Source organism: Haliaeetus albicilla, chromosome W (assembly GCF_947461875.1).
Source record: "Haliaeetus albicilla chromosome W, bHalAlb1.1, whole genome shotgun sequence".
Taxonomy (NCBI): domain Eukaryota; kingdom Metazoa; phylum Chordata; class Aves; order Accipitriformes; family Accipitridae; genus Haliaeetus; species Haliaeetus albicilla.
Window position 1 is genome coordinate 15037867 of NC_091515.1, and position 17083 is coordinate 15054949.

At 64.3% G+C, this 17083-nt stretch overlaps 2 protein-coding genes and 2 pseudogenes across 4 annotated transcripts; 1 reads left to right on the forward strand and 3 right to left on the reverse strand.

Annotated features, from left to right (window-relative positions):
• Window positions 1-92: 92 nt before the first annotated feature.
• Window positions 93-6852, reverse strand: LOC104313855 (heterogeneous nuclear ribonucleoprotein L). 3 transcript variants are annotated; one of them, XM_069775611.1, is made up of 13 exons: window positions 6608-6852; window positions 5793-5911; window positions 5479-5716; window positions 5233-5318; window positions 4869-4965; window positions 4715-4787; window positions 1840-1911; window positions 1492-1772; window positions 1299-1420; window positions 1022-1223; window positions 586-643; window positions 364-459; window positions 93-271 (listed from the first exon to the last, which is right to left on the reverse strand). In XM_069775611.1, exons 1-13 carry the CDS (start codon window positions 6818-6820, stop codon window positions 213-215), a joined length of 1716 nt encoding a protein of 571 aa, XP_069631712.1. In that variant the 5' UTR covers window positions 6821-6852; the 3' UTR covers window positions 93-212. The 3 variants fall into 3 exon arrangements, with proteins under 3 accessions (XP_069631712.1, XP_069631710.1, XP_069631713.1); XM_069775609.1 differs by having other exon boundaries at window positions 364-492; XM_069775612.1 differs by lacking the exon at window positions 586-643 and having other exon boundaries at window positions 111-271.
• A 1151-nt stretch (window positions 6853-8003) lies between these two features.
• Window positions 8004-10420, reverse strand: LOC138683634 (NAD-dependent protein deacetylase sirtuin-2-like; annotated as a pseudogene).
• Window positions 10421-10836: 416 nt separating this feature from the next.
• Window positions 10837-13262, forward strand: LOC138683319 (NF-kappa-B inhibitor beta-like). Its single transcript, XM_069774978.1, has 6 exons — window positions 10837-11414; window positions 11728-11833; window positions 11928-12156; window positions 12457-12545; window positions 12632-12871; window positions 13025-13262. The coding sequence occupies exons 1-6, from the start codon at window positions 10852-10854 to the stop codon at window positions 13070-13072; spliced, it is 1275 nt and encodes a 424-aa protein (XP_069631079.1). The 5' UTR covers window positions 10837-10851; the 3' UTR covers window positions 13073-13262.
• A 328-nt stretch (window positions 13263-13590) lies between these two features.
• Window positions 13591-16889, reverse strand: LOC138683635 (serine--tRNA ligase, mitochondrial-like; annotated as a pseudogene).
• Between the last annotated feature and the right edge of the window lie 194 nt (window positions 16890-17083).

A 17083-nucleotide genomic window follows, 5' to 3' on the forward strand; every position in this document is an offset into this window, starting at 1 on the left:
AAAAGCCCGGTTTGTTTCCCAAACGAGTTTATTGAAAGGCAGGAGGTCACGGGGGAGGGGGGGCACTGAGCACATGTACAACCATTCTCCTTAAAAATGGGGGGGCTGGTGGAAAGGGGGGGGGGGGTCGCCAGGCAGTCACTACTGAACATCAGCCTTTAAAAAAACAGGGGTTTGAGGAAAAAAAAAAAACAGGAATTGGGGGGTCCTGGTTAGGAGGCGTGCTGGGCAGTGGAGAAGCAGAGTTTCAGCGTGTAGGGGTATGGCCCGTCTGGGGGAGAAGAGAAAGAAAAGGGGGGGGGGTTAGCGGGGTGTGGGTTGGAGGGGGGGGCCCCCCCTGCCCCCCCCCCGGGGGTGACTTACTGGGGTTCTTCATCTGGTAGTGGTTGAGGAAGCCGAGGGTCTCCAGGGCATCGCTCTTGGAGTCCCACTCCAGCAGCCCCGAGGAGCTGCGCTCGCCTGCAGGGGGGTGTCCCTTCCTCAGCCCAGCAGCTGCAGCGGCCATGCCGCCCTGCCCCCCCGCACACCCCCCCATGGGGCAGGGAGCACCCCCCGGGCAGCCGCTCCCTGCCCCCCCACACTTACTCTTCCCCGAGAAGACCTTGACAGAGGAGGGTCGCTTCACACCCAGCTCATCGCAGATCTGGGGCACAGAAGGGGGGGGGGGGGAAAGGGAGGGCAGGTGAGGAGTATGAAAAGGGAAGATGAGGAAGAGGAGGAGAAAGCAGCAAGGAGGAAAAAGAAAAAGAAGAAAGGAGGAGGAAAAAGAGGGAGTGGAAGAGAAGAAAAGGAGGAGGAAAAAGAGGGAGTGGAAGAGAAGAAAAGGACGAGGAGGCAAAGGAAGAAAAGGACAAGGAAAAAGAGGGAGAGAAGAAGCAGGGAGGAGGGGGAGAAAAAAGCGGACGCGGGAGGAAGAGGCAGATGCGAGGAAGAGGAGGGAGGAAGAGGCAGATGCGAGGAAGAGGAGGGAGGAAGAGGCAGATGCGAGGAAGAGGAGGGCAGGCGGGGGTCCACCCTGTACCTCGTAGAAGTTGTCCTCGGTCACCTCCAGGGGAGCGTTGAAGAAGTGGAGGACGTTGCTGGGGTGCTGGATCCTGTTCTTGGCCGCCTGCTCAGGGGTGGAGAAGCGGTTGTTGCGGGAGCCGCTGAAGTCCTTGTAGCTGCAGGATCCATCCTCCAGCCCATAGGACTGCCCAGGCATGATGGCCTGCTGCTTGGAGACGCTGCCGGGGCGGGGGGGTGCTCAGCATGACAGGCAGGGCTGCCCGTCACTCCCCCCACCCCGGCCCAAGACCCACCAGACATTGAGCTTCTGCCCGAACATGAAGTTGTTGTTGAGGTGGGTGATGGCCCGGTCCACAGCATAGCCATCTGCCATCTCCACCATGGCTGCCCCTGGCTTGCTCTTCATGAACTTCACCTGGAAGGGAAGCAGCGTAACAAACGATCCCCCCCTCCTCCGTGCCCCCCCCCCCCCCCCCCCCCCTTTACCTTCTCCACATTTCCGTAGAGGCAGAAGATGTTAAAGACACGGTCACAGTTCATCTTAGACTGATCCAAGCCATAGACCATGAGAACAGGGCTGTCAGCGTGGGGGCCATACTCCGGTGGTGGCGGGGGTGGTGGCGGGTGCCCGTACTGGGGGCCGTACCGGCTGGGTCCCCGGCGGTGCCCCCCCACCGGAGGGCCCATCCTTCTCCCTTCATAGTGGGGCGGCGGGGGCCCATAACCCTCGTCGTGGTAGTGCCCGTGGTATCCACCATGGGGGCCTCCTGTGTGGGTAGAGGGTTGGAGACCCCCATGGTGTCGCGTGCCCCCCCCCCCCAAAGGGTGCCATACCGTACTCCACAGGGTGGTCTCCCAGGAGTGGGGGCTGCCGCTGGCGCTTGTTGGGGTTGCCACCTGGGTCTCCTGCGGGTGGAAGGAGAGGTTAGGGTGGTCTCAGTGGGGGGGAACACCGCTCCTCAGAGCGCCAGGGGCCCCTCCAGTCCCTGACACCCAAGCCTGGCCCCGGGGAGGCTTTGGGGATCCCCCAGCTACCCCAGGAAGGCAATGGTGGGGCTGGCTCCGAACCCCTGCGCCCAGTTCCCAACCAGGACCCCCACATCTCCTCCCTGCGGGGACTGAGAGCCCCGGCTGGAGCGAGGGGGCTGATCCCGGGAGAAGAAACCCACCCCTACCCCCAATCCTACCCCCTCCCTCCTGCCCACCAGGGACCAGCCCTGGCCCCCCTAAGCTGACTAGGAGGGAGGTACGGCGAGGGGAGCGCCCCACTCCGTGCCCCCCAGCCTCTGAGATGCTGCTAGTTTCTACACAGCCATTTTAAAAAAAACAAAAACTAATGTACAAAAAGGAAAAATAAAAATGTAAATTAAATAATAAAAAGTGGCAAGACATCTCCCCACCCTGACAAAACGGGAGAGGGAGCAAGACTGGTACAGGCAGCAAAGCAACAGCAGTAACAGGTTAAAACGAGCCATCACGTACAAGGCATAAACACGCTCATGTCACCATACAGTTGCTCTTCTCTTCCCTTTACACGACCGGGTTTCATACAGGTTTATTCCAAGTCAATTACAAAGATTGAAAAGGGCTACTTACAGCGGGAGTACAAAGTACAATGTCCATTGTCATATAAAAATTCTGTATTTCTCTTACCATTGGACGCTTCAAGAGTGAGTTAGCACAGTTCTGAAAGATGGCGTCCCATCAAACATACACTGCGACCCTGCATCACATGGTTTCAGAGTCATAAACACAGGTCAAAGGCACAAAACCACTACAATTTTTCTTTAAAAAAAGTAAAATTTTTTTTTTTTTAAAAAAAAGGTCTCACAGATGTTTTGTCCTCAGAAGGTACCGAGAGAGAGAGGACATAAAGGTGTGATAAATGAGAGTGTTCCTCCATGTTTCACCTCCTGCAATTTGTGTTGTGCTGTAACAAAATGGTGCTTCTGGCTCTGTGTAGCTCTTTCCCGTGTGCGTGTCTCCTCTGTAATGGAAATGTGTCTCGGCTCGAGCGCCAGCCTGCGCCAGACCCACACAGCCCCAGCTACAGCCTCCTAGGGACCTGTGTGCCCTTGGGGTTGGGTTGCTTTGTGTTGGCTGGCTTGGTGGTGTTTTTTTTGTTTGTTTGGTTGGTTGGTTTTGGTTTGGTTTTTTTTGTTTGTTTTGTTTTCTCCACTTGGCGCTGATATGGTGGCAGTTGAGGACTGCAGGAGAAACAGCATAAAGCAAAGGAACTGCCCTCCCAAACCAAACCGTGCTGAGAGCAATCCTAAGGTCTTGGAGGGCCTCAGATCTACTCCGGTCTCCGGTAAGAGCGCTGCTGGGCTTGTTTTGAGGACCCTCTGGGCTGTGTTTTCTAGTTCTGTGTACATTCGTGGGTTCGGTTTGGTCTGGTTTTGGTAAGTAAAGGTAAATGTCTGCTGTGGCATGCTGCGCCTCTTTCTCTCTCTGTGCTGTAGATAGTCCTTGGGCCACGGTGTTGTGTCCTTGATGTAATGAGCTCAAGCTGCTGCTTGTTTCTGGATGCTGCGTGTTTTCTCCAGTAAAGGTTTCTACACTGTGTGGTGTGAGGAATGTGCAGAGGCAGGTCACGGCCCGTTCGGGACTTCCGCTGTAGTACGGTCCCCGGGGTTATGTGCAAATGACTGCTCGGAGCTGGGAAAGGCCACGTTACCGCACCCCCCCGCCCGCTTCCCAGTGAGCCCCCTCTCGCCCCTGCGGCTCTGCACATCTTCTACATATGTACCTGGCAGGAGAGCTCTGCCCCTGCCCCTCACTAAGTCATGTAATGCCATTGCTTGCGTCAGCACCTGAACGGCTCTGCAGCTTTGAAAAGCGGGGATGTCCGGCAGACGGCGAATTTCAGTCCCCCCGAATCCCCTGTGCCCGCCATCCCCCCTCCCCCATCCTTGCTTTGAGCAGTCAAGGCCACCCGGCGCCGGTACCCTAGCTTTAAAACATGAAGCATTTGACTTTAAAAAAAAAAAAAAGAAAGAAAGAAAACCTCAAAAAAAACTCAAACCCTGTCACCGAGCTCCTCGTGTGGGGCTGACCCTGCACAGCCCAACACGGAGGGCATCAACAGCTGCATCCAGCCCCAGCATCCAGCTGGGAGCGGGAGATATCCACTCCCGCAAGCACAGGGTTTTTTTGGGGGTGGGGGGTGTCTTTTTTCCCCCCCACCCTCTCTCAAGCTCAAGGGAGCTGGTGTCTCCCCTCTGGTTTTACAGATGGGCCAGGTGCCACCCCCCACCAGGCCAGGGGCGTTTCCAACTTGCCCCTCAGCTCCAGGAAGGTGACGCGGCCCCGATTTGGCAAATCCAGTTCGGAAGATGAGGCATGCAAAGAGCCGGCAGCAGGGCATACACAATAAAGCAATGGCACTTCCCCCCCAGCAACTCATTAAATATAAAAAAAACCAACCGCATATCGCTGGTGCAGACTCCCCCTCGCTTCACACACCTGACACCGATGCTTCCTGACAAGCAATGCGCAGAACAAACCGCCGAGAGAAATCCCTGGCCATCGCCACTAGGTCTTTCGACTCAATTCGACCCCACCCCCACCCCGAGCCCCCTCCCCATTGAGCCCACGCCAGCTCCAGCTGAAGGTACGGGCAGGCGAATGGCATTACATATTGTGGGTCGGTATGAGAATGCTGTGCCCGACCGCGTGCGTAGGTACAAAGCGCTTCATCGGAGATTACCTTGTCCGCTGAGGTTGGGGTTGGTGTAGTCCCAGGTATCCTGATCGTTCTTGAAGACATTGAGGCGCGTGGGCTGCGAGAAACACCCGGAGAAGCGTCAGGCGTCAGCGGCATCACCCCACAAGGGGTGTGTGCTGCTGGTGGGGACGCTTACCTTGGCATATTCGATCTTCAGCGTGCAGCACCCGGAGTAAATGTCGGCCCCGTTGAGGGACGCCTTGGCTCGCTGGGCACTCTGCACTGAGTCAAACGTTGGCAGCGTTAAGGATGTTTACGGAAATGAAAGTATCTTTAGGGAGTGTTTTGCTGTCTGGGAGGACGGAGCCGACCACGCTGTGTGTCAGGCATCACTCCCCAAGCACACGGATAATTTGGGAAACCCTCAGCTCCCTCCCTGTAGCTGGGCAGGACACGCCAGAGTGTGGCTGAGGCGACCAGTCTGTGGCAGAGTCAAACCAACCCACAGCAGAAAAAACACAAGAAAGGTAGCCCCAGGCTCTTGGGACACAGAAGGATATTCCACCATGGCCTGGACGCCGTTTTTCCTGAAAATAACGATCCTCTGCACGGGACCGCAGGGGTTGCAGATGGTGTAGAGCACATCCTGTGGGACAGGAGAGGTGAGAAAGCGTGAGGGACCTGGCTGAGGCACAGCAGCGGCGCCCCAGAACCCCCCCAAAGCAGCATATGCCAGGGCCGGGAGAGATCTGCGTGCCCAGCTCCACATTCCCAAAACCCTCGGGATCCCCCGGCGCATCACCCACTGTCGTGATGGAGTAGATGGGGTTGAGGATGGTGAAGAGCAGGACGTTGTTGACACCCCTGGAATCATCCGTGTCCCCGGGACGGGATATCTTCTGGCTGGTGGAGTAGTTGACGAAGGCGGGGTGACCAGCGATGTAGATCTGGTTGTCGGCTGCGTAATTAACAGCGTTGCAGGCGCCAAGGATATCCTCAAACTCCACCAAGGCTTGTCTCTTCTTGGGCATCACCACCACGTAGCTGGAATGGCAAAGGCCACGGTCAGACTGACACTGCGACGCCACTGCCGCGTGCGTCCCCCAACGCATCCCCTCACCTGATGGGGCCAAACTCCTGCAGGGCCTCCACGAGATCGGCCTCCACGACGCCGTCGATCAGCCCCCGGATGTGCACCACCGGGGAGGCAGGCGTCTTGTGGGGGTCATCGTAGTTGTCCTGGCAGGAGAGAAGGAGTCAGGTCAGTACTTGGCCACCGTTGGCAGAATCTCAGCACGCCCTCTGCCCATCACCGCAGCTGAGAGTCCTGCCTCAGCAGTTAAAGGAGGGAGCAGTTTTGAACTTGGTACGACCAAAGAGCCCCCAGCACTGCTGGGGGATGCAGGCAAAGAACCTGCAGACCCCTGCCTCCCCTGAACCTGACCCCAGAGGCTCTGCAGGCCCCCGGGGTCCAGCCCTGCCCCTCAATAGACGTTTCCCCTCTCCCCGATGGTGCTGAGCGCTCCGTAGCCTGACCACGCCAGGGCAGACCCTGTCCCCACCCCAGCCCTGACCTAAGCCCCTCCGAGGCCTTGACCTGCCCCATGCCCCCCCCCAGGCAATCCCTGACCCCCTAAACACCCCCCACACCTTCTCCTAGTCCCCCAGACCTACCCTGCCCCCCATTTCCAGCCCCCTCTGGCCCAGCCTGCCCCTGCTTTGACCACCACCCCCCCCAGGCCCCCTAAACACTATATTTACCCCCCCTCCGAGGGGCACATTTTACCCCCTCAAGCCTCGTCCTGTCCCTCTACTCGCCCCACTCAGGCCCCACCGTGCCCCCCCCAGCCCGGCCCGGTACCACCCCCTGCCATAATGCCCACCCCCTCTCCCAAGGACTCCGCCGTCCCCCGGCCTCCACCCGACCCCGCTCACCGCTCCAGCAGAGCCGGGCCCGCCGCCAGCCCCCCCCGGACCACCAGCCCCATGCGGCGGTGGCTCTGCATTCTCCGTCTTCTGGCGCTTGGGAGCGCGGCCGCCCTCGCCGTAGTAGCGGCCCGAGCCGCCGCCTGCCGCCATCTTCCCCATCTCGCCCCCGCGGCCGCTGCCCTCCACGCTCTGCGGGCCCCGCCACCGCCGCCGCGACATGGCGCCTCACTCCGCCACACCGCCTCCGCCACGCCCCTATTGGCCCGCCCCCCCGCCACTCAAGGCGGGGCTCCCGGCCCATTGGCTCACGGCGCTGCCTCTCCGTCGCCGGCCCCGCCCTCCACCGCCATTGGGCCCGCTGGCCCGCCAGCCCCGCGCCCATTCGCCCACGCCTCTGCCCGTCAGCGGCGCCGCCGCCTTCCATTGGCCGCTGTCCGCGTCCGTCCGCCCGCCCACCGAGCTGGTTGGCTGGAGCGGCCGCCTGTCTCAACGACGCCCCGCCCTTCTTCATGGCTCAACACTCAGACTCCGCCTTCGTCTACCGCCTCTCCGGGTGCTCCCAGAGGGCCTTTCGGCAGAGGCTCGTCAGGCTATTGGTCAAAGTCAACGCCAAGCCACCATTCTGGGCTCTAATTGGCTCCTCTCATACCCCTCGCAGCCTCTTCAGCCTCTCCCGCCAGGACAGCCCCCCACCTACTGGCTAATCCTCCCGTCTATCAACCCCCGCGCCTGCCGCCCCGCGCTCTGATTGGCTGCCTCCCCCAACCTTCACTTCGGATTGGCCCGCGCCCGTTGGCGCTGGCCCTGCCCACCGCACCCCCTCAGGTAGGGACCCCCCCAGGGCCGGGCAGGACGCAACCAGGTTTTAGAAATAAACCGCTTTATTACACAAATACCGGGAGAAAGCAGTAAAATGGGGGGTTCATGGTCTCCATGGCGACGGTGGTGGCCGGGGACAGCCCCCCCCCCCCCAGGCTGTGCGCTGCTGCCGGGGACAGCCCCAGCACACCCCCACACCCAGTTCCCTGCCCCGTTACACCCCGGTACCCCAGTTCCTGTCCCCATCACCCCACACCAGTACCCCCCCGTAACTGGGGACCCCCCCCCATGCCAGTACCCCTCAGTAACCAGGACCCCCCCCCCAGTGACCCTGGTTCCTGGCCCCAGTACCCCCCAGTAACAGGGACCCCCCCCCTTCCTGCCCCGCTGCTCCCTGGTGGGGACGTGGAGGGGGCCCAAACTGCCCCTCCCACCCAAACCCTGCCCCCCCCCCCGCCCGTTTCTGTCCCCCCCCCCAGCCCCCAGAAGGGAACAGACAAGGCTGATAACCCCCCCCCGCCCCCCCCCCCCAGCATGGGGTCCCCGCTGCCCCCCCCAGTGCTCACCAGTGTCCCCTGGGGTCTCACACTCGCCCCCCCCGGGCAGTCTTGGTATCAATGGCAGCACGTTCCCTCCTCACCAGCTCCTCCAGCTCCTTCTGCGGTGTGGGCGGTGAGCGGGGAGGGGGGTGCAGCTGGGATTGGGGGGGGGGGCGCACAGAGGCCAAGACACCCCCCACCCCCCCCACCTCCCAATCACCACCTACCTTCCAGCCCAGCAGCTTGGCCAGTGCCAGGCAGCCAGCATCGCACTCCCCCAGCCAGGCCATGTCCCTGCAGGGACAGAGGGACCTGTGGGAGGGGACGCAAGCCGGGGAGGGGGGTCCCCAACCCCCCAGTAGCCCGCCTACAGTGTCTAGACCTAGGGGTGCTCCTCTGTGAAAGCCAGGCATCTCCCCCCCGGTCCTCCCCCATGCCCCCCCATCCACCACAGCCCCCCCCGGTGCCCCCCCCCCGTGCCTGTAAGCCTTGTCCGAATCAAAGTCCATGCTGCAGCGGAAGCCCATGAGGGACATGAAAGGGTCACTCTGGGGGGGGGGGGGGAACGAGGGTGATGGGGGGGCGGGGCAGCAGCACCTGCCCTCCCCAGTGCCCCCCAACCCCCTCTGTCCCCCCCGGCTTTAGCAGCCCCCCCAAACCCCCCACTGTCCCCCCCTGCTCCTCACCTGCCCTGTTTTCTCCTTGTTGATGAGGAGCTGGGGGGTGTTGGTGGGGACCCTGTGGGGGGGAGGAGAGGAGGGGATGGTCACGGGGGGCAGTGGGGAGTGGGGGGGGCCACGGGGGGGGCTCTTTGGGGGGGTCCGACCTGCTGACGAGGGAGGCGAAGGGCTGGACCTGCAGCAAGGTGCCCGTGATAAGGAGCAAGTCAACCTTCTGGAAGTCCTGGGGGGGAGAGGGGACGTCACTGTGGGGCTGCTGCCATGCCCCCCGCCCCCCCCCCCAATCTGGGGGTGGGCTGCAGGGCCCCTGCCCCCCCCCCAAACCACTCACTGCAGGAGAGTGAAGAAGCACAAGTGGAGGCTCTCCCTGAAAAAAACGATGTCGGGGGGGGGGCGGGAGGTGAGTGGAGGGGCTGAGGGGGGGCCCCACGCCCCCCCCCCCCCCCCCCCCAGGTTTCACCATGCTCTGGCACTTCTTGCATTTGGGGACAAAGAACGAGAAAATCCTTTCTGGAAGAGACAGGAGAACTCAGAAGGAGGGGGGCATGGGGATGGGGACAGAGGGATGGGGGGGGACAGAGGGACATGGGGTGGGGAAACTGGGGGAGAACAGGCTCCCATTAGGACCCCATCCTGGAGCACAGGGACCCCCTGCCTACCCTGGAGCTGTCCCCTCACCCAACCCTGGGACACGCCACCCCCCCCAGCCTCAGTGGCACCCCGGGGGGGTCCCCGGCCCCCTCCCCGCCATACCCTTCATCCACTGGAGGCCGTAGGGCTGCCGGCAGGAGGGCTGCAGGCACTGGGAGGTGAAGAAGGTGCCGTGAGCCTCCACCAGCAGTTTGGGCTCCAGCCCCGCCACCCGCTCCAGTGTGTTGATGTTCTTTTGGGGCGTGGGGGGGGTCAGGGGTGCCCCAACACCCCCCCCAGACCCCCCCCACCCCAAACTACCCCCCCACACCAGGGCTGGGTGTCCCTACGTGGGTGTAGCAGCGCAGCAGCAGCCCCTTCTCCTGCAGCAGCTACATGAAGTAGTGACACACCATGGGCTGGGAGGGGACGACACACAGAGTGGGGGGTCAGTTTGGGGGGGCAGTGGGGTGGGGGAAGCCCTCCAGGGCTTTTTTTATTGGAGGGGGGGGAACCACAGCAAGGGGAAACTGAGGCCAGGGAGGGTCTTACCTTGAACTGCCCTGGGTAGAGCTCCCGCGCCAGGGTGAAGAAGGGCTCAGGGTGTTGCTGCGGGGGGGGGGGGGGAGGCGGCTCTCAGGGGATTGGGGGGGTGTCTCTGAGCCCCCCAGGAGGGGCAGGACCCCCCTCCAGCAGGACCGGGACCCCCCCCAAAGCAGGGGGTGGGGGGGACTACCTTGAAGAAGCTGATCTCAAAGATGGCCTCAGGGTAGGGCAGGTGGTAGCTCTGCAGGTTGGCGTAGAGCCCAGTACCAGGTGAGCAGAAATCGGGGATCCCGGCAGCTGTGGGGGGTGACAGGGGCGGGGGGCAGATCAGGGCCCCCCCCATGGTGCCAGCACCCCCCCCTGCATCCCCCCCAAACCATACTCACAGGTGGAGATCCCAGTGCCCACCATACACACGACATTCTTGCCTAGGAAGAAGAAGATGGGGGGCTGGGAGGGGACACCCCAACCCCCCCCCCCGTACATCTCTTGCTGCGCAGGAACTGGCTCACTCCCTCCAGCGTCAGCTCGTCCAGCACCTTCTCTGGCTTCTCATTGCCCAGCCCCAGCGTCCGGGACAGGAGGCTCCGCAGCAGCTCCACTGCACCGGGAGGGGGGGGGGGGGGGGGCAGGATCAGTCACCGGGCCCCCCCCGCCGCCGCCCCCCCCACCTACTTTAGAGTGTCCCGAAGCGCTGGGCTCGGTGTCGGAGGCCTGCGGGAGAGCGGAAGGGGGGGATCAGCCAGTAATGGCGGAAGGGGGGGGTCTATCACTGGGGAGGCCTGACCCGGAGCCGGGCCACCGGCAGCGGCGGGGGGGGAGGGGGGGGCGCACACCGCTAGGCACTCACCGGCGACTCCGCATCCCGCTCAGCCTCATCCCCACGGGCACCGGGAGCTGGGGGAGACGAGGGGGGCTGTCAGCAGACGCAGCCTGTGGGGGGGTGTCCCGCCACCCCCGGTCTGGCCCTACCGACCCCCGTTACTGTCCGGCTCAGCCATGGGCGCCGGCCGCTGTCCGGGCCACACCTCCCGGCATGCACCGTGCCAGCCAGCCGCACCTCCCAGCATGCACCGCGGGCAGCGCTGATAGGTGGGGGAGCACCGCCCCCTCCCGGCGTACACTGCGCGCACCGCCCCGGAAGTGGTGTGAGGACTACGGATTCCAGCAGGCCCCGCGCGGCCGCCATCGCCGGACCCAGCGGGGATTTCCCGGGACGGTGGCGGCGACCCTATGGCGGAGCGAGTCTGAGCGTAGCCCAGCCCAGCGGTCCGGCATGGCGGCCGCGGAGGCGGCGGCGCCCCCCGGTGAGGTGAAGCGGCCTGAGGGCGATGAGTGGTGCGATAGTGGCCTGGGCTCGCTGGGCGAGGGGCAACTGGGGCTGCTGCCCGCCAGCCCCGGGCCCGCCAGCCCCGACCCCGAGCGGCCCGGTCTGGCTCTGGGTCCCGTCATGGCGGCCGTAGGCGCCATCCGCCTCGCTGAGTCCCCCGAGGAGGAGGAGGAGGAGGCGGCGGCGGCGGCGTCGCCGCCGCCGGCCGCCGTGGAGGCCGCGTCCTGGCTGCGGCATGTCCTGGGCTTCCTCACCGAGGATGGCGACACGTGAGTGTGGGCGGGGGTCAGGCAGACACGGGACACACCCCCCACTCCTGGGGGTGGAGGCCCCCCACCGCCCGGGGGGGTCACCCTACTGCCCGGCGGGGGGGATCCCCCTGCCTAGGGACGGTAGGACCCCAGTCCTGGGAGGGCTCTGACAGTGGGTCCTGCCCCCCCCCCCTTGGGCACACATGGGGCTATGCTGGATCTTGGGGAGGGGCCGCCCCTGCTCCCCCCAGCTCTGCTCTCACCCTGTCTCGTTGGGGGATCCCTGGGTGGGGCCAGGGGTGGCGTGACACCCCCCCCCCCCCCCCACCAGGGCCCTGCACTTGGCCGTCATCCATGAGCATGAGGCTTTCCTGGACTCCATCCTGCAGTACACGGGTGGCACCGAGTACCTGGACCTGCAGAACGATCTGGGGCAGGTACGGAGAAACTGGGGGGGGGGGGGGGTGTGCAGGTTGTGGGTACCCTCCCAGCCTCTGTCCCCCCCACTGAGGGGTCTCTCTCTCCCCACAGACGGCACTGCACATTGCCGTTATCCTGGGCCTGTCAGGCTTCGTGCGGAAGCTGCGGGCAGCCGGCGCAGGGCTGTGCGTGCAGGAGCGGGGGGGGCACACACCGCTGCACCTCGCCTGCCGTGAGGGACGCCAGGGCTGTGCCCGCCACCTACTCAGACCCCCCCGGACCCCCCCGGTGCCCCGTGACGAAGAGGCGCGTGCCCAGCTTGACAGTGTCAACTATGACGGTGCGGGGAGGGGGCTCATGCAGCTGCGGTGCAAGGGCGCAGCGGGGGGGAATGGGAATGCTGTGGGGCTGTTGTGTGGGGATGTGGCGGGGGGGGGACGGGACAGCATGGGGAGACACAGTTGTGGTGGTGGGGACACCGTGGGGCTGTGGCATGAGGCTGTGTGGGAAGATGGGTGGAGGGGCGGGGGCACAGTTTTGGGCAGGGGTGGAGCTGTGGCATGGGGACACAGTGGGGCTGTAGATCTGCCATGGGGCTGGGGGGGGCTGCAGCGATGCCTCCCTCTCCCCTCCCCGGCAGGTTACACCCCCCTCCATGTTGCTGTCCTCCGCAAAGACCTGGAGATGGTGGAGCTGCTGCTGAGCGCCGGCGCTGACCTCAACAAGGCGGTGAGTGCCGTCCCGGGCGGGGGGGAACATGGGGGTCCCCTGCACCCCCCGCTCTGACCCCCCCATTTCCCCCCCCCCCCACCCAGGAACCCAGCTGTGGCCGCAGCCCCCTGCACCTGGCGGTGGAGGTGCAGAGCCCTGAGGTGGCTGAGTGCCTGCTGCGTGCCGGTGCTGACCCTGCTGCCCGCATGTATGTGGGGTACACCCCCCTCTACAGTGCCTGCCACCGCCCCAACCCCCGCCTGCCCCAGCTGCTGCGGGATTTTGGGGCACAGGACCCCCTCGGGGACTCTGAGGATAGCCCCGATGAGGGCGACAACAGCGATGTAAGTGTCCCCCCCCCAATGCGGTGGCCCCTGAAAATCCCCTCGGCTCCTCCCTTATGCTAATGAGGGGGGGCTTGCCCTGCTCCCAGCAGTCCCCCTGAAACCTTAGGGGGGGTGCTGAGCGCTGGGTGTGTTCCTCCCCCCCCCCCCCAGGAGGAATACGATGATATCGTCATCAACAGCAGGCACTGCATGGACTGATGGGCCCCCCGACCCCTGCCTGCCCCCCCCCCAAGTCTCTCCCTATTTATCTGGGGGCTCCCAATGCCGTTGGCTGGACTTTGGGGGAGCCCCTGCTCCCCCCACTCCAAATCCTGCCTCCTCCCCCAGTCCTGATCATAGTGTAGAGAATTTATATCAGTTGTTGTAAAATAAAGAGGTATTTGGCCACTGTGCAGCCCCCCCTGCCACCCCCCTCCTCTTCTTCCTCCCAGGACCAGGTGGGGGCTTGTAGCCCCTCCTCCTCAGTGTCCCCATGACTGGTGTGACCCCCCCCGGGATCCCTATTGCCTCCCCCAGCAACCTCCCGGTCTCCCCAGTTTCGCCGCTGGGTGCTGTGCTCACACGGGCTGTGTCACGGCTACAGGGCACATGGCGAGCGTACGTGCATGTGGAGAACATGCATGTGCAAATGCACACAGTGCACATGCGTGTGCAAAAGCACAGAGGAGCACACGTGTGCCCATGGGCTGCAGCTCTGTGGGGGGTGAAGCTGGCATTTATTGCAGAGGCTCGTTAACATGGGGGGGATGTGTGTCCCACATCCATGTGTCCTGCCCTTGGGGACATCCATCTTCCTTCTGCATCCCATCTAGTGTGGGAGCCACCTTAGGTGCCCCCCCCCCCCATGCTTGGGGTGTCTTGTGGGGACACTGGGGCTGCCTGGGGGTCATCCCCCCTGGCTCAGGGTACCTCGTGGCCCCCCCTGGGGCTGGTTAAGGCCAATGTTGTGCAGCAGGGGGGCTGGGGACTGGGTGAGCACGGCCTGGCCGACGAGGGGCTGCAGGGTGGGGGGGCAAGTGGATGCAGCTGTCCTGGGGGCACAGGGCAGGGTAAGCCCCCACCCCCCAGCACACACCAGCAGCTGGTTGCACTCCAGGAGAGTGATGAGCATCTGGGAGACAGCACAGGTGGTGCTGTTCACCTGCGGGGGGGGGGGGTTAGTGGGGGGCAGAGGGGCTCAGGGACCCCGCAGGAGGGAGGGGGTTGCCCCCCACACCCCCCCTGGCACCCACCATGTGTGCATGCCGTAACTGCCCAGCCCCGTCACTGTACATGATGTTCAGGTGCCAGCTCTGGTAGTCGGTGCAGTTGGAGGTGCTGGAGATCTGGGGAAGGGGGCAAAGGGGGTTTGCAAGTATTTAGAACCCCCCCCCCATGTCTCCTCATAACGGGGACCCCCCTGCCTCCATTCCAGGGACCCCCACAATGGGGGGGTTCACCCACAATGGGGGGATTCCCCCTCCCAGTTCCCCAACAAACCCCAAAATATGGGGGGGTGACCCCCTTAAGGGGGGGATTTGCCCTCAGGTTACTGTTGGAGCCTGTAATGGGGGGGTCACCCTGTGCAGACCCCAAATTGGGGGGGTTTACCCCCCCCCCAGTTGCCTTCACCTCCCCATATTTGCCCTGTCTGGGCATCCAGGCTTTGATATGGAACTTGCGGTAGGCAGGGAGCCCCAGCTTCTGCGTGGGCATGTTGAGGATGCTGCGGGGAGCGGGGCCGTCAGCGGGGGACGGGGGGATGTGGGGATGACACACACCCCACCCCACCCCCCCCCCCCCCCCCCCCCCCGCTCACCGGTAATGCAATCCCAGCTCGGAGATTTTCCTTCTGTAGAGCCAGGAATTCAGCCAGCAGTACCTCGCTCTCATCCCCACTTTCTGCTGCTGTCACCCTGAACATCTCCAACTGTGGGGACAGGGCAATGTTGTCCCCCCTCTTCTGCCCCCCCCAACCCGCCTGGACAACCACAGTCCTTCCCCCAGTTCCCCGGTGAACTGGTGGATGTGGTAGAGCCCCCACGGCTCCCACCCTGTGTTGGTCTCAGCCCAGTAGCAGGTGCTGGAGCAGATGACCCTGGCTGGGGTGAGGGGGTGAAGACTCCCCCCGGACACCTGGGTCCCTCCTGGTGTAGGGGTGGGAGGTTCCCAGGGTCCTCCCCAATGGGGAGGGGGGGGGACCCTGGGGACCCGGTACCTGATGGGCAAGTCCTCCAGCCACACGGTGTGGTCCATGAAGTACCCTGGAGTGGAGGGATGGGGCTGGGGGGGGGGGCAGCAGGGCTCCCAGAGCCCCCCCCCCCAAGACACACAGACCCCATTTTTCCTCACCTGTGATCCCCACCTCAGAGGTGCCATCCATGCAGAGGTCCTCAAAGTGGGAGGGGTTGATGTTGTAGACGGGTGAGGGGGTGGTGTTGGGCTGCATGCCACAGCCCTCCTGCAAGGGGGGGACACCAGATGCAGGGGACGGAGGTGGCACTCACAAAGATGGTGCCTCACAGCAGGTTGGGGATAGTCACGGGCAGGAAGCCCTGTGGAAAAAGGGGTGTTGGGGGGGTCTCCCCAGACCCTCCTGGCCCCCCCCCCCCCGGACCTCTCCACATACCTTGGGCAGTAGCTTGGCCATGGCAAAGCACGCGAGTGTGTGCTGCAGCAGCGTGCCAGCCCCATGCACGTAGTAGGAGTGGTGCCCCGAGATGTGTGACAGGCGCCTGCATCCCGGGGGCGAGATGGGGACACACACATGATGCACATGTCACTGGGGACACATGTGACACCCGGGTGTCCCCACCCTGGCACCCATGGGTGCTCACCGCTGGCAGATGATGTCCAGTCCCTCACCCAGCTCCAGGTGTCCCTTTGGCTTGAAGTCAAACACTGCAGGGACAGAAGCCTGGGGGAGCCTTCCTCACCTCCGGGGCCCTCCTCTGCCCCCCCCCAAGCCTTCCTCACCCCAGGGACCCTCCTCTGGCCCCCCCAAGCCTTCCTTACCCCAGGGACCCTCCTCGCCCCCACCAGAACTCCCCATCCCTTGGAGGAACCCTCCTCCTCTCCCCCTCTTTGAACCTCTCTTAGCCCTAGGGGACCCTCCTCAGCCCCCCCAAATCACCGCAGGGAAACTGAGGCATGCCCCCCCCCCCATCATACCTGGCTTCTCTCCTACCACCTCCAGCACACGGGCCTGGCTCTCATCCCTGACGGGCTAGGGGAAGAGTGGGTGTCAGGGGGTGTGGGGGGGCGCGGTGACCACCCCCCGGTGTTGTCCCTTTCCCCATCGTCCTCCCAGCTCACTGCCTCGGAGTGGGTGTGGTTGGGGAGCTGCAGGGCCTTGAGGTAGAAGCGCTCGTCCAGGGCAGCCTCCTCAGCCAGCAGTGCCTGCAGCTGCAGCTGGACCTGGCAGCCACAGGCCAGCAGTGCCATGTACGTGGGGAGCTGGGGGGGGGGGGATGACAGCCCCCAGCACCTCCTGCCTGGGAGTGGGGACCCCCTCCCCATGCCCCCCCCTCCTGGGTCCCTACTGCCTCTGCTGTCTCCTTGTCTTGGGCTGCCTGTGGGAGGAGAGTGGGTGGGACAACGGGTGGGGAGGACCTGGGTGGGGTCTCACCATCGGGGCCTGCATGCCCTGGGCCACCTGGCCCTTCTCGGCCTCCAGGCAGGCGATGGTGGCCCACACCTCCCCCAGGTGGGGCCAGGTCTGCACATGGGGGGTGTGGGCTGTGGGCGGAGCTTCCGAAGGGCCCGCCCCCTCCCGCATACAGACCCTGCCCCATCAGCACGCACAGCCTTTCTCCCAGCCCCTCCACAAGCCTCGCCTATTTTTACTGGGCCCCACCCCTTCCCCTTAAGCCCCTCCCTAGGGCAGGCAAACCCCACCTACTGTGAGGCCCTGCCCCCCTAGCCTAAGACAGACCCCGCCTACCGCTGGGCCCCACCCCATCCCGCAGACAGACCCGCCCCCTCTCTGAAGGTCCCACCCCCACATCCCTTCCCAGGCAGACACTGCCCACCCCGAGGCTCCGCTCCTCCAGCTCGGGCAGGCCCCGCCCCCATGCCCTGCTCCCGCCCATCCCGGACAGTCTCCGCCCCTCTCCCGCCGTCCCCGCCCACCCCAGCCAGGCCCCGCCCTCTCTCACCTCCGCACCCGCCCCACCCCGTCCCCGCCCCCCTTCCGCCGTCCCCGCCCACCCCAGCCAGCCCCCACCTCCC

Coding starts and splice junctions, on each gene's coding strand:
- LOC104313855 (XM_069775609.1), bottom strand. CDS start 6,820: ATGTCGCGGCGGCGGTGGCGGGGCCCGCAGAGCGTGGAGGGCAGCGGC. Junction 1,912..4,714: donor CCCCAACCTCAGCGGACAAG/GTAATCTCCGAT, acceptor TTCCACCCGCAG/GAGACCCAGGTGGCAACCCC. Junction 644..1,021: donor CCGAGGACAACTTCTACGAG/GTACAGGGTGGA, acceptor TCTGTGCCCCAG/ATCTGCGATGAGCTGGGTGT.
- LOC138683319 (XM_069774978.1), top strand. CDS start 10,852: ATGCACCGTGCCAGCCAGCCGCACCTCCCAGCATGCACCGCGGGCAGC. Junction 11,834..11,927: donor TGCAGAACGATCTGGGGCAG/GTACGGAGAAAC, acceptor CTCTCCCCACAG/ACGGCACTGCACATTGCCGT. Junction 12,157..12,456: donor TGACAGTGTCAACTATGACG/GTGCGGGGAGGG, acceptor CCTCCCCGGCAG/GTTACACCCCCCTCCATGTT.